At 39.7% G+C, this 15443-nt stretch overlaps 1 protein-coding gene across 2 annotated transcripts in view; it reads left to right on the top strand.

Annotated features, from left to right (window-relative positions):
• LOC126320492 (protein MCM10 homolog) overlaps window positions 1–15443 on the top strand; it is a 104788-nt gene that overhangs the window by 41887 nt on the left and 47458 nt on the right. For both annotated transcript variants that reach the window (XM_049993994.1, XM_049993997.1), the window contains one exon: window positions 6608–6762. In XM_049993994.1, the coding sequence (XP_049849951.1) occupies window positions 6608–6762 (155 nt within the window). The remainder of the gene's footprint in view (window positions 1–6607; window positions 6763–15443) is intronic.

Genomic DNA, 15443 nt, shown 5'->3' with positions numbered 1-15443 from the left:
GTATACAACCTTCTTTCATGATTCTTAAACCAAGTGTTAGCTATGATTAAGTTGTGCTCTGTGCAAAATTCTACTAGGCAGCTTCCTCTTTCATTTCTTAGCCCCAATCCATATTCACCTACTATGTTTCCTTCTCTCCCTTTTCCTACACTCGAATTCCAGTCACCCATTACTATTAAATTTTCGTCTCCCTTCACTATCTGAATAATTTCTTTTATTTCATCATACATTTCTTCAATTTCTTCATCATCTGCAGAGCTAGTTGGCATATAAACTTGTACTACTGTAGTAGGTGTGGGCTTCGTATCTATCTTGGCCACAATAATGCGTTCACTATGCTGTTTGTAGTAGCTTACCCGCATTCCTATTTTCCTATTCATTATTAAACCTACTCCTGCATTACCCCTATTTGATTTTGTGTTTATAACCCTGTAGTCACCTGACCAGAAGTCTTGTTCCTCCTGCCACCGAACCTCACTAATTCCCACTATATCTAACTTTAACCTATCCATTTCCCTTTTTAAATTTTCTAACCTACCTGCCCTATTAAGGGATCTGACATTCCACGCTCCGATCCGTAGAATGCCAGTTTTCTTTCTCCTGATAACGACATCCTCCTGAGTAGTCCCCGCCCGGAGATCCGAATGGGGGACTATTTTACCCAAGAGGATGCCATCATCATTTAATCATACAGTAAAGCTGCATGTCCTCGGGAAAAATTACGGCTGTAGTTTCCCCTTGCTTTCAGCCGTTCGCAGTACCAGCACAGCAAGGCCGTTTTGGTTAATGTTGCAAGGCCAGATCAGTCAATCATCCAGACTGTTGCCCCTGCAACTACTGAAAAGGCTGCTGCCCCTCTTCAGGAACCACACGTTTGTCTGGCCTCTCAACAGATACCCCTCCGTTGTGGTTGCACCTACGGTACGGCCATCTGTATCGCTGAGGCACGCAAGCCTCCCCACCAACGGCAAGGTCCATGGTTCATGGGGGGGGTCTGACTTCTATGACCCCTCAAATTTGACACTCACCAAAAATGGCAGAAAAAACGCACTTTTCTTAAATATTACTGTGTATGCTGCCCCCTTTTCAACTAAAATGTAATATTCATACACCAAATAAAAGTAGACATTTCCACATTTCCGGCAAGGTATAACACATCGATGTTTGTCAGGTGATGTGATCAGAATATCAGCTCTAAACTCGGGTCAATCATTATGAAATGGATTATGGTGGAGGTGATACCTTGTTGCCCTTTCTCTGACCTCTTATGGAGTGTCAAATATGTATCTGTGTTTTGTGGGTGATTGATGAGTGCTTGTGGTGTAGTGCTGTGACTGTGTTGTTATAAATGAAGAAAAGGGGGAGATTGTAACCTGTTGCTGGCACATAACTTATTTCTCTCATACCACACCAAGGGAACCTCCAAACCTAACACCCCCATCTGACAGGTAGGTCACCATTGTAGTCTCACATGCCTTCTCTCCATGAGACATTGCTGTTAGGTTTGAAATTTAACGTGGATCATCGACAGAAAGTCTACTGGTCAGGAACTTTATACCACCACCTTTTATCCCCTCTGTGTCCAAGTACTAGTGATGAAAATTTCTTCTACCTCCAGAATTCAAACCATCTACGCCCAAGTTGACCAAACTGCTCTGGTGTGTGCTAGTTTCTCAGCTACAGGAGTGGGTGCTTAGAGATATAACAAACAATATTTGTTTGTCAGTAGATATAATTTTTTGTTAACGACTATGTATCCTTTTATTCTTATTACCAAAGAATGACAAAAAAGGCTGAGAGTCCTACCGGCGCCATGTAGGAACACAGGACAACTTAACGCATCTGCTTTTCAGTGAGTAACCTCCTTTAATCAAAAAGTATTTACATTGGCTCTCTCTCAGCTTCTCAAAGAAGCTTCCCAAGCTGTAGGACTCAAAGTTAACTTTCATAGGATGAGTCATGAGCTCTGTCAGTATGATGAAGACCATGCTCTGGATGTAATAAACGAATACATTTATCTGGGACATAAAACCCAGCTCGAGGAAGATAAATGGATAGCAGAGATCACATGGAAAATCAGCCTCATGTGAATGGGGTTTAGGAAAGTTGTTTGAATTCTCTATAAACTGACTTTCCCTATAAATTTAAAAAGGAAGGTTTATGATTCCTGCTAGAGACAACATAAGGGCTCGAAACACACTTAACGAGCAATGCAATTTGTCTCTGGATCTGTCAAAGGGCCATAGAGAGAGCATACTTGCAGTGAGTTATAGAGAAAGGATCAAGAACGAAGAGAGAAGGAAAAGAATGGAAGTCTATGACATTATCAAGAGACTGAAGTGGTTTTGGGCTGGACACATGGGCCAAAACACCAATGCAGTGACATCTGAGGGAGTCAAAGATTAGTGTCGAATATCCTCTGATGAGCCAATGACATGCAGGGAAAAACTGGATTTGGATTGCCCAGCAAAGAGTGACATGTAAATCTTTGGAAGAGGCCTATGTCTATGAGTGCATATCTAGAGGCTGGAGAAGAAGAATTTGTCTCTCTCAGTAGAGATGACTGTTGAAGCAATTTTCATTACAAAACTATGTTCTTATTTATGTACAGTGCAGGCTTTTTCTTTACCCAGATGTCGTCAAACTGAAATAATTTTTTGCTTTGTGGTATTAAGTCTTCTCTGGGAGAACTGTTGAAGAAAAAGTGTCAAGTCCTCAAGTATCCTTTGCAGTATGTCATGGAAACAAAGCAAATTATAAAATAACTCACAATGAAAACAATAGCATAAAATCTAATACTTATTGTCTAGTACAGATATTCTTAGCATCATGTGCAGCAATAATATGTTAACATCCAGTGATAACAAATTATGTCAACATCAAAACTTACTTCGCAACATACGTTGTCGGTGACATTACATTGACAGTCTGTGTGAATGCAACCATTTGAAACTCATCATGGAATGTTTAGACGTTTCCATTCTGTGATATCCAGTTTGAATAGTCTGACAGTAATATAATGCAATCATGCTAGTGACCTAATGTCTGCCAACATTCTTCAGGCTCAGAATTTGGTAGCATTGTGAAAAAAAGAGTGCATACTCACAAATAATTAAGCAGTCTGAAACCATCACCAAAATAGTTGTATACTTCAGTCACGATGATTTGGAAAAGTCTGTCCACACGTAAGAAGGTGGAAAATGGCACTGGAGTCTGGTCAATTCCTGATTATCGTCACAATCTAACAAACTTGTACACAATAGTGGAATCCAATTATTCATTGATTAAAGCTGCCAAAGTCACAGTCAAAGTCCACTATTTTCCACTCAGTCTTGCATCATGTCATCTGATGTCACATCTAGAGCATCAGTTATTCAAATCACTAGTGAACAATCATTTTAAGTTTGTACAGGAACCTCAGCCTTCAGGAAAAAGTCAAGACCCAATTTCAGCATCAAATAACTGTAAATTACCAATGGTGGTAGTTGCCAATGGTGGTAGGCTCCTGCCCTCGGATTAATAATATTTTTATGTGGGGATGGAAAAAATGTCAGATTTAACTGAAACTTTTGCTTTCACATTATGACTTTAAAAACTGCAGAGTTCATGCTGTTTATTACCTTATAGTTCACATGAAATTTTTCACATTCTGTACACTGGAAATGTGTAACATTTAGAATTGGAACATAAAAGAAGATTTTGTGTCAGTAAAGCTTTTTTCACCATTCGGGAGGATGTTTCCATATCCTTAATCTGGAGAAATGAGGGAGTAAGTGATAATGGAACGTAGGTAAACAACCCTTCATTTGCACTGACATTGTACTATTTGGCTCTGATGGAGGTGAACTTCAACAACATATAGAAGACAATCAGAGCAAGTTAGACATTGGGCAGAAAATAATAGATAATCAACACATGAAAAAGAAAACTGTACAGCAAAGATGCCGTAGTACCATTTGATGTATTCTTATACAAGGGCTATCCACTAAGTGCATTACGTTTTGGAATTAAAAATAAATGAAGTATTGGAATTTTTTTTATTATATGCAGATGAAAGCCACACCTAAATACTACTTTTCTACGTAGTTGCCATTTAAATTAAGGCACTTATCGTAGTGATGGACGAGCTTGGAAATTCCTTCGTCGTAACATTCGGCCGCCTGCGCCTTCAACCAAGTGGTTACCTCTTCTTGAAGCTGTGCGTCGTCATCAAAACGCTGCATGGCCAATAATGGGAATAAGTGGAAGTCGCTTGGCGCCAGGCCGAGACTGTACGGCGGATGAGGAAACAACTCCTGCTTAAAAGATTCGAGAACTTCACGAGTGGCATTTGCCGTGTGGGCCCGGGCATTGTCGTGAATCAGCAAGATCTTTGAGCCCAACTTTCCCCTGCGCTTGTTTTGTATTGCTCTTCTGAGGTTGTGCAGAGTTTGGCAATACCTTTGTGAGTTTATTGTAGTGCCTCTTTCCAGTAAATCCACAAAAATCACACCTTTTCTGTCCCAAAAGACAGTCATTACATGGTTGAAGGCGCAGGCGGATGAATTTTACGATGAAGGAATTTCCAAGCTTGTCCATCGCTATGGTAAGTGCCTTAATTTAAATGGCAACTATGTAGAAAAGTAGTATTTAAGTGTGGCTTTCATCTGTATATAATAAAAAAAAAATTCCAATACTTTATTTTTAATTCCAAAACGTAATGTACTGTGTGGATAGCCCTCGTATTTAGAGATGATTGAATGGAAAACATGAAGTAAACACAAGAGTAGAAATGTCTGAAAAGTGCTTTTGATAAACTATATAGAATTTTTAGAACACACATTCTGAATTATTTGAAACGGAAATTTTTATACCCATGTGTATTGTGAGCTTTGACGTGTGGCATTGTGAGATTGGATATAAAACATTCAAAAAGTGAGGTTTGCTTCTTGAACAATGGAAAGGTATGTGTTGGAAAATTGTTAGAAGAGACAAGAAAATACTCCCTGTTGCCTTATGAAGGTATCTTCTCAGGTAGTGCACCTAAAGCAAACACAAACAAACAGCGACAGTACTGCACCTAAAGCAAACACAAACAAACAGCGACAGTACTGTGTAAAACAGATGATAATATATCTCGCAGATATCTATAGAAGGATCTTGGATTTATTACACTCCTTAATGTTTTTTGTTGCTGACAGTAAAAATCAGTTTGAGTTGAGATTTGTAAAATTCTGGCACATAACACAAAAGTAATTTTCATTTAGTCACTGCCTCCGTTTCTATAGTTCATAGTGGAATTATGTATACTTGTGCAAAGGTCTTCATCAGACTCACATTTAACGTAAAGCAAGAAATTAGAAATATCTCTCCATTCACAGTAAAACAAATAATGTACTTTATTAGCTATTCCCTCTAAGTATTATATCCGATTATCCAGATTCATGGATTAGAAACACAGTAGCAATGTTCGTTGGTAGATATGGTATTTATTTTAAATGGACCTGTGTTGCTGCAGATGTGGGTAACTATTCTCTTTGTGAGATAAGGATGTATTAATTTAAATATTAAGCTACCAATAGTGAGATAAAGCCATTATTTATTATAACTGAGGAAGGAGAAGTTTTTTTTAAAGGTAGTGGATTTCGTACTAATTCTGTCAGGTTAGCTTAGTACTAGGAAAAATTTTAATGAGCAGTGTAATTACAGTTTATTGTTAATGTAATGTACAGATGAAATTTGTAAGGTTGCTTCTGTTTTATGTACCCTGACTTGTTACACATTGCTGAAACTCTTCTCCTCGGAAAGATTTTCAAAACATTATGAATGGATGGGGTCTCTGATTCTTGTACACCAAACCTGTTCTATGCTAACGTTGTAATAATTGTTCCACATGACTGAGCTTGATTGTAGAACATATGGATTTTGTTTGCATTTGATAATAAGATACCCCAATGCTGAAAGAAATCATGTATAAAATAAAATTTCAAAATAAGATGTGTGTTGGAAAAGTTTTCCATAGTATTTCGTAACTATTCTGCAATGAACATGAACACTCATTAGTGTGAGAAATAAAATATTGGATAGTGATTTAGTCACTGCATTTTGGAGGGTTGTGTGGCATTTTAAATCGTGTAAACCTTCTGAATGTCATTGAAGTAATACTCAGGCATAAATCTTTATCTTACAGATCTTCGAGCAACGGAAACAACGTTGCACATCTGCAATGATAATTACGTTTTGACCTGCATTATGAATACAAACCTTCTGGTTGTTATAAATATTTATCTTGTTACTGCACTTAAATACCATATCTGCATATTATTATTTTGTACTGCTGCTAGATACCTGCAAAAACGACTGTGTCCCATTCAGGCATCTGAGTGACTTGCCCCTCCTTTTTAACCTTCCCTCGACATACCCCCTCTTCTCTTCCATAATAATGGGGTCTCTGAAGGCTTGGACAGTGTGTGTAAAAAATATGTTCCTATCAGCAGTACTGATATTATGTTGCATGACTGTAAATAATGTAGTACTGTCTCGTAATTATATAGGTTTCACTAGTAAATTTTCCTTTTGGTACATTTAATTTTTTTGTAATATTTTTTCTTGTACGCTTAACTTCTAGATCTTTTATGGAGGCAAAAGCTATGTGAAAACACCTGCGAAACCAAGTCAGAAGCAGTTGGCCCATGACAAACTTGTATTGTCACGACTCAGTCCAGCAGCTGGTGCAGGATGTGGCATAGGCAATAAGGCATCTGGCAGTATGCAGGCTATGGGGTAAGGCACTTTACATTTCTAATTCAGTATGTCGTACTTACAGTTACATAATTTTCTCTGTTTCACTACTGCTACAAAATAACACACTTAATATGTTCCAGAATACCATCCCTAGTTAGTAGAATCACTGGTTTCTTATTCAGGGAAGATGAGAAATTGGTTTGAGGAGGATTAGTAATAAGTTATGTTACTTGGTACCAGTATTGTATGAGGGTGAAGAGAACTGATGAAAATGGTAGAAGATATTTCAAAATGGTAAAAAATATTTCATTGGTGAGCACTGTTAAGTTTCTGCTGAGAGATGATTGAAGGGAGATATAAGCCATTAGTTGACTGAGAAGTAAGGATAGAGTAGACAAAGTTGACAAAACATACACTCCTGGAAATGGAAAAAAGAACACATTGACGCCGGTGTGTCAGACCCACCATACTTGCTCCGGACACTGCGAGAGGGCTGTACAAGCAATGATCACACGCACGGCACAGCGGACACACCAGGAACCGCGGTGTTGGCCGTCGAATGGCGCTAGCTGCGCAGCATTTGTGCACCACCGCCGTCAGTGTCAGCCAGTTTGCCGTGGCATACGGAGCTCCATCGCAGTCTTTAACACTGGTAGCATGCCGCGACAGCGTGGACGTGAACCGTATGTGCAGTTGACGGACTTTGAGCGAGGGCGTACAGTGGGCATGCGGGAGGCCGGGTGGACGTACCGCCGAATTGCTCAACACGTGGGGTGTGAGGTCTCCACAGTACATCGATATTGTCGCCAGTGGTCGGCAGAAGGTGCACGTGCCCGTCGACCTGGGACCGGACCGCAGCGACGCACGGATGCACGCCAAGACCGTAGGATCCTACGCAGTGCTGTAGGGGACCGCACCGCCATTTCTCAGCAAATTAGGGACACTGTTGCTCCTGGGGTATCGGCGAGGACCATTCGCAACCGTCTCCATGAAGCTGGGCTATGGTCCCGCACACCGTTAGGCCGTCTTCCGCTCACGCCCCAACATCGTGCAGCCCACCTCCAGTGGTGTCGCGACAGGCGTGAATGGAGGGACGAATGGAGACGTGTCGTCTTCAGCGATGAGAGTCGCTTGTGCCTTGGTGCCAATGATGGTCGTATGCGTGTTTGGCACCGTGCAGGTCAGCGCCACAATCGGGACTGCATACGACCGAGGCACACAGGGCCAACACCCGGCATCATGGAGTGGGGAGCGATCTCCTACACTGGCCGTACACCTCTGGTGATCGTCGAGGGGACACTGAATAGTGCACGGTACATCCAAACCGTCATCGAACCCATCATTCTACCATTCCTAGACCGGCAAGGGAACTTACTGTTCCAACAGGACAATGCACGTCCGCATGTATCCCGTGCCACCCAACGTGCTCTAGAAGGTGTAAGTCAACTACCCTGGCCAGCAAGATCTCCGGATCTGTCCCCGATTGAGCATGTTTGGGACTGGATGAAGCGTCGTCTCACGCGGTCTGCTCGTCCAGCACGAACGCTGGTCCAACTGAGGCACCAGGTGGAAATGGCATGGCAAGCCGTTCCACAGGACTACATCCAGCATCTCTACGATCGTCTCCATGTGAGAATAGCAGCCTGCATTGCTGCGAAAGGTGGATATACACTGTACTAGTGCCGACATTGTGCATGCTCTGTTCCCTGTGTCTATGTGCCTGTGGTTCTGTCAGTGTGATCATGTGATGTATCTGACCCCAGGAATGTGTCAATAAAGTTTCCCCTTCCTGGGACAATGAATTCACGGTGTTCTTATTTCTATTTCCAGGTGTGTATAATTGAAAGAATAATACAAATTGATAAATAGAGAGAGAAAAATGTAAAAGATCTGGAGAGGAAAAAAGAGAACATGTGGAGCATCTGAAGTGGAAGGATACATAAATGTTAAGGTGTCTAAAGGTTTGAGGTGTATGTATGTGTTCCGCTAATCACAGTCAAACTGCTGAACTGATGAACCTGAAATTGTACATGAAAATAGCTAGTATATATGGTTCAAATCCATACTTTTTGTCAGTTTGAAAGTTTCCCCTGTTCGAAGTTACAGCTTTTTATAATATGTCAGGGGACAGTTATAATGCAGGGACACCAATTTGACAGGCAGTGTTGTGCCCAGTGGTTTTCAGTTCATTTTGTAATTAGAAATTCACAAATTTCTCCTCCAAACCCCAAGCTACCTTTTGGATGTTGACCAGTAAGCCATTGAAGTTTGCATCCAAACTTCCATACAAATCACACTAAAAAACAAACTACAAAATATTCAGTTTGACAGCTATCGCCCTTTCCATGTCAGACACTGCCTTCCTTAAAACCTTGATATCTATGGTGAAGTAACTGACTAACCTTATCCAACATTAAATATGATAGGCATCCTCTATCACTATGCACCCACTCCTACCAGTACTTTCAAGTATAGCTACTACTTTCAAAAAGATTCAGAAGAACTGCCTTCATTATCTGGCATAACCCAGACCTTGAATGATTCTCAATAGACTCATCAAGTCATGCCCCACAGTGAGATTACCTGCAGTCTTGAATTTTACCTTAATTTATTTTAATTTATTCTCATGGTATTCCACAGAAGCCTGTCCATTTTTGTTTCCTGTTTTATATGTTTTCACTGTTTTGCTCCCTCTGTATTATTTCTTCCTCTCTCTTTTTTGCTATATGCATTTTTGCTGTTATCTTTTCCACCTACATTCTTATCATATTCATCTAATCCATCCCTTACTTATTATTTTATTGTTCCCTTCTGTTATCTCTGAACTGAATGTCGCACAGTTCTTACTAATGTACTGTTTGCAATCTGCCAAACTGGATTACATTTTCCTTCATTTGTGCTACAGGTCCTTATACAAGATGGTTCCCTCTTAACTTGTATTCTGAATGACATACCCAACCTCACATCTCACTCAGCCCTTATGTGCGCGTCCCTGCTCCCTTTCTTGTCCAATCTTCACAAACAAATTCTTCTGTCCTCCCCAAAGAAGGAATCTGACAGAAAAAGTGATTTGCTACCATACTAAAATTTTTATAACATAAAATGAAATAATTTCTCTGTCGTACTGAGAACAGTTTAGAAATCAACATAAAAATGTTAATTATCAAAAAAAACATTTATTTTGAATCACGTGATGTCAGGCATGCTGGTGTTCCCCTTAAGTCTGTCTCTTGAATATGAAGGTAGTTTTCTCGCCTTAAGCGTATGTCTTACAGGTTTAGGCTGTGGGGTAACCAAGAACCTTGTGAACTCATGTTGTGAGGTACCTGCACTTTTAATACCGTATTCACTCTAATCTAAGCCGCACCTGAAAAATGAGACTTGAAATGAAGGGAAAAAAATTTTCCCGAATCTAAGCCACACCTGAAATTTGAGACTCGAAATTCAAGGGGAGAGAGAAGTTTTAGGCCACACCTCCAAATCGAAACAAAGTTGGTCCATTGTAATATGAAACACAATTTACGTCGAATGAATGACTATACAGCTACAGTAGTTTGGTTCGAGTCGTAAGCTTAGCAGTTAAAATTTACCAGGTAGCCATTACTATGCGTCAGGTGCTCCGTCCGTATTTATACGGGTACTCTTCCTTTGACGCGTCTGGTTTGAATTGATTGCTTATTTTTCTTTGATCTGATAAGTGCCATTCTCTTTGTTATAGGTGTTTACGTCACTCTAAGCTGAAAATGCATTACTGTACTGTGTCATGCATTGTTTGTTGCATTCTGATAATGAGTGTTTACGAGCTGTCGCCGCTCGCAGAAGGGATTGCTTTTGTGCACGCTACTGTCGCTTACAATTTTTTTTTAAAAAAAAAGAGAGGAATTGTCTCATTAGCGAAACAATGGCAAGAGACTACTATTTAGTGTTACGTGCACTGCTGCTTTCTTTGATAATGATCAACAAGAACCAAATAACAGACAGTGTATGATAGATGATGTTCTGAACAAGAGTTTAGCGAAAATTTTTCTCTGTTTGAAAATTTTTGCAGGTGCCTTCTTAGTACATTACATTCTGCACTGAAATTAGTCATCTTAGATTTAAAAATCTAGTCAATTGCCGTGCTTCATTTCTGACTATATCACTATTAGGTGTAAGAATAATATGAATATAAACATGACATGATATGAATATTCTTCCGCGTTAGCAGCAAACACGAAAGTATACATGGCAAAATGTTTATATTCGTATTATTCTTATGGTTAAGACAATACTGCATGCAAGTCACAATTGATAAAAGTTCCTATAAGGAACCATCTCTTCTCACAGATAGGAGAAAATTCAGAACGTAGAGTTGGCCATATTGACAAACATCCCAAACAGTCTTGCCAGTCAGATTTTCGTAGTACCGTACATTGAAATGCTGCTACATTCGAAGATGGACAATACGGAATTTGTATTTACTTCGTTGGATAATGTATGAAAATGCAGTGGTCGAAACTCAAGGCGGAGAAAAATTATAGTCTTCCACCAGTGTTTTTTTTTACTGGCACAGAAAGTTTGGCGCCAGTATTTATCTTTGTGCCTGCAAAGCATGCCTGTGTAGCCCTACATAACATTCGACAGCAGAAGTTAGTTGTGGTGGCACCTACCAACATTTTTCAGAACTTCCACTTACTTTGCACTCGATTCTAAGCCGCAGGCGGTTTTTTGGATTACAAAAACTGGAAAAAAGTGCGGCTTAGATTGGAGTAAATACGGTAAATGTCTTTGTGCATGTGCACATTGATAATGTTTGTGTTGTATGTAGAGGTGGGTGGCACGCAATTTGTGTTTGTGTGAGTGAGCGAGTGATAGGGTAATCAGATGTTGTTACAGAAAAAACCTTTAACAAATCACCAATTACTTCAATATTTACTTCATTAACTGGGACTTTTCCCTAAGTGGTTCACCTCATTTATATGAATGAGGTAACCAGAATGTTATTTCAAAATTTTTTGTTGATATAGTATTCAATAATTACAACTTACATGTGCTGGAAACTAAAGTGTAGATCAACATGAACTCAGCAAGTTTTCACATTTAAATTGCTTGTAAAATCAGCAGTTTTTGTTGTGATTTAAAGAAAGCATCCAAAATGAAGTAGACATCGTTGTTATTGAAATATTATTCTATTTGACAAATGACACAGGACGGATGTGTGGTAACTTAAAGAAAACTCATTGTACAATGCATTTTGTCCCCCTACATAAAAAATAAGTAAGTTTAGTTTGCTTCTTCCTTCCAATATAATGCGCTGACCAGTGTTATGTTTCCCACTAAAATTACACAGAGACCACTGAAACATCAGTCAATTTCAGTTGAACTCACTACAATAGAGTACAAAAATATTAACCAAAACATTTATGATCTACCTTTTGACTAGAATGTGGTGGCTGTTGTCGTCGTCTCCAGTCCAACAACAGGTTTCACACAGCTCTCCATGGTAGTCTATGCCCTATTAGCCTCTTCAGCTTTCATTGACAAACAGTTTACCAGACATGTCAATACTTGCCCAACCAGTGTGCAGTGTGCTAGTTGTAGACATGAATTTTCAAATCAGATGTATGACTCGGTCCTCATTTCTTTGTTACAAAAAGGTGAACATAAAATCTTCCACAGCAGTGATGTTGGAAATGGATGAGGATTTGTGTATATTTGTTATCTCTTGAGTAGATCATGGGCTGCCAGCTGTAGAAGTGTGTGTGTGTGTGTGTGTGTGTGTGTGTGTGTGTGTGTGTGTGTGTGTGTGTGTGTGTGTGTGTCTGCATCTCAGAAACAAGCCCAACACATAAAAAAAGTCTTCACAACAATGTAACATCTTAAAATAATGGGTTCAATTCAGTCTTGCATATCCTTTTCCTTCAAATAAAGAAAACCCAGAATCTTTGTACTGCTGGTCATGTGATACCAGGTTTGTCCCAAAAGTTGCAATTTTCTTGAAACAAAATGCCATCGCTATTATATCAATCTTTAAATGTTCTCTCTGGTATCAGTAACTCTTCAGTACACTGTCCCCGCAACTCTGGGCAATCATGGCTGGATAATTCATCTTCCAATTTTTTAATAAACTTCTTTGATTAACGTATCTCTTGATATGATTCAGTTTATCTGCAGTCATGACTTCCCCTTAATAATAAATCATAGCCAGAGATATTAATGCGTAGAATCACAATGCGCAGATTAATGCGCAGATCACAGAATTACAAGTGAAGTCCATTGCACATTATTCTCAGTTAACACTTGGAGGAAATACTGCTTGATAATGTAATTTCTAATAGAAGCACATGAAATGTCTCTTGAATGTGCAAAGTCATGTGTTATTTCGATATTCTCTGTTGTTCTGCCTTAGAACTCAGAGTTTAGGTACAGCTTATGATTTTACGAGGTGCATTCAAGTTCTAAGGCCTCCGATTTTTTTCCTCAGGACTGGAAAGAGATAGAAACATGTGCATTGTATTAAAAATGAGGCCGCTTTCATTGTCAATACGTCCCAGAGATGGCAGCACCGTACGGCAGATGGAATTTTACCACCAGCGGCAAGAATGAGAACTGTTTTAAATACCTAAAATGGCGACGTTTTCCTTACTTGAATAGCGTGCAATCATTCGTTTTCTGAATTTGCGTGGTTTGAAACCAATTGAAATTCATCGGCAGTTGAAGGAGACATGTGGTGATGGAGTTATGGATGTGTCGAAAGTGCGTTCGCGGGTGCGACAGTTTAATGAAGGCAGAACATTGTGTGACAACAAACTGAAAGTGGAGAAAATTGTTTTGGGGGATTGCCGAATGACTGTTGAACAGATCGCCTCCAGAGTTGGCATTTCTGTGGGTTCTGTGCACACAGTCCTGCATAACGACCTGAAAATGCGAAAAGTGTCATCCAGGTGGGTGCCACGAATGCCGACGGACGACCACATGGCTGCCCGTGTGGCATGTTGCCAAGCAATGTTGACGTGCAACGACAGCATGAATGGGACTTCCTTTTTGTCGGTTGTGGCAATGGATGAGACGTGGATGCCATTTTTCAATCCAGAAACAAAGCGCCAGTCCACCACCAAAAAAATTTTGGGTAACTGCCAGTGCTGAAAAAATGATGGTGTCCATGTTCTCGGACAGTGAGAGCATAATCCTTACCCATTGCATTCCAAAGGGCACTACGGTAACAGGTGCATCCTACGAAAATGTTTTGAAGAACAAATTTCTTCCTGCACTGCAACAAAAACGTCTGGGAAGGGCTGCGCGTGTGCTGTTTCACCAAGACAATGCACCCACACATAGAGCTAACGTTACGGAACAGTTTCTTCGCGATAACAACTTTGAAGTGATTCCTCATACTCCCTACTCATCAGACCTGGCTCCTAGTGACTTTTGGCTTTTAACAACAATTAAAGACACTCTGCGTGGCCGCACATTCACCAGCTGTGCTGCTATAGCCTCAGCGATTTTCGAGTGGTCAAAACAGACTCCTAAAGAAGCCTTCGCTGCTGCCATTGAATCATGGCGTCAGCGTTGTGAAAAACGTGTATGTCTGCAGGGCGATTACGTCGAGAAGTAACGCCAGTTCATCGATTTCGGGTGAGTAGTTAATTAGAAAAAAAATTGGAGGCCTTAGAACTTGAATGCACCTCGTACATTACAAGCAAAATCTTATGAACTTCTCCTTCGAGTAAACTGTTTATAGTCAGAGATATTACCATATGTAACAAAAAAATCAATTTTTTATGTTAATAAAATATTCTTCTCCTTTCCTGAGCCTCTAATTCTCTTCCTATGTTGAATTAACTTTCAATCAATTCGAAGAAAACATCTCTCCTAAAAACCCAGGCTCATATAATTGAACTTTGTAGTTTAGATTTCAGTAACTTCCAAGTATTCTTCAGAAATCATCGTAAACGCTTTTTCTTTACTAACAGTAAAAATCGACACAATTTGAGTGATACACTCACAGTTTATTGTTCACGGTATGATCATCTCTACTGAAGTGGTTATAACATTGTTTCATCATTTATTTTGACATTTTAACAATGTGATAAGAGTATTGGAAAAATCTTCCAAGGGATCCTCCTATTGCCTAACTGTCCTGGATTGCAATATTGGCCAGCTCCAGACAGGGCCATGACGGCAGTATGTCTTTTCCACTCTCATGGGTATAACATGAAACAAAACACAACAAATACACCTTTCTTGAGTACAACAAAATGGAAAGCAAAGACAATTACAACTAACATTAACAACATACCTAATATCACCCAGTGGAAATAATCACATAGTGTTTCAAAACTCCTTTTGAACACTACAGTCTGCATAACTACCACCACATACATCCATTTGAACCTTCCAATTTTGCTCAAGCCTTGATCTCCTACACTTTTTACCCACCACACTTCTTTCCATTACCAAACTGACAATGCCTTCATGCCTCATAATGGGTCCTATCAACCAGCCCCTTCTTTTTGTCAAGTTGTACCATAAATATTTTTTTTTTTTTCCCAACTCAGTTCAGCACCTTCTCATTTGTTGTTCAATTTACTTCAACGTTCTTCTATTGCACCACATTTTAAAAGCTTCTGGTCTCTTCCGAACTGCTTGTTGTCTGTATTTCACTTCCATGCAAGGCTACACTCCAGACAAATACCTCCAGAAAATACTTCCTAATACTGATGATAAATACTAATACTGAA

This window comes from Schistocerca gregaria, chromosome 2 (assembly GCF_023897955.1).
Source record: "Schistocerca gregaria isolate iqSchGreg1 chromosome 2, iqSchGreg1.2, whole genome shotgun sequence".
Lineage (NCBI taxonomy): Eukaryota > Metazoa > Arthropoda > Insecta > Orthoptera > Acrididae > Schistocerca > Schistocerca gregaria.
This window is presented reverse-complemented; position numbering and strand designations above follow the sequence as displayed.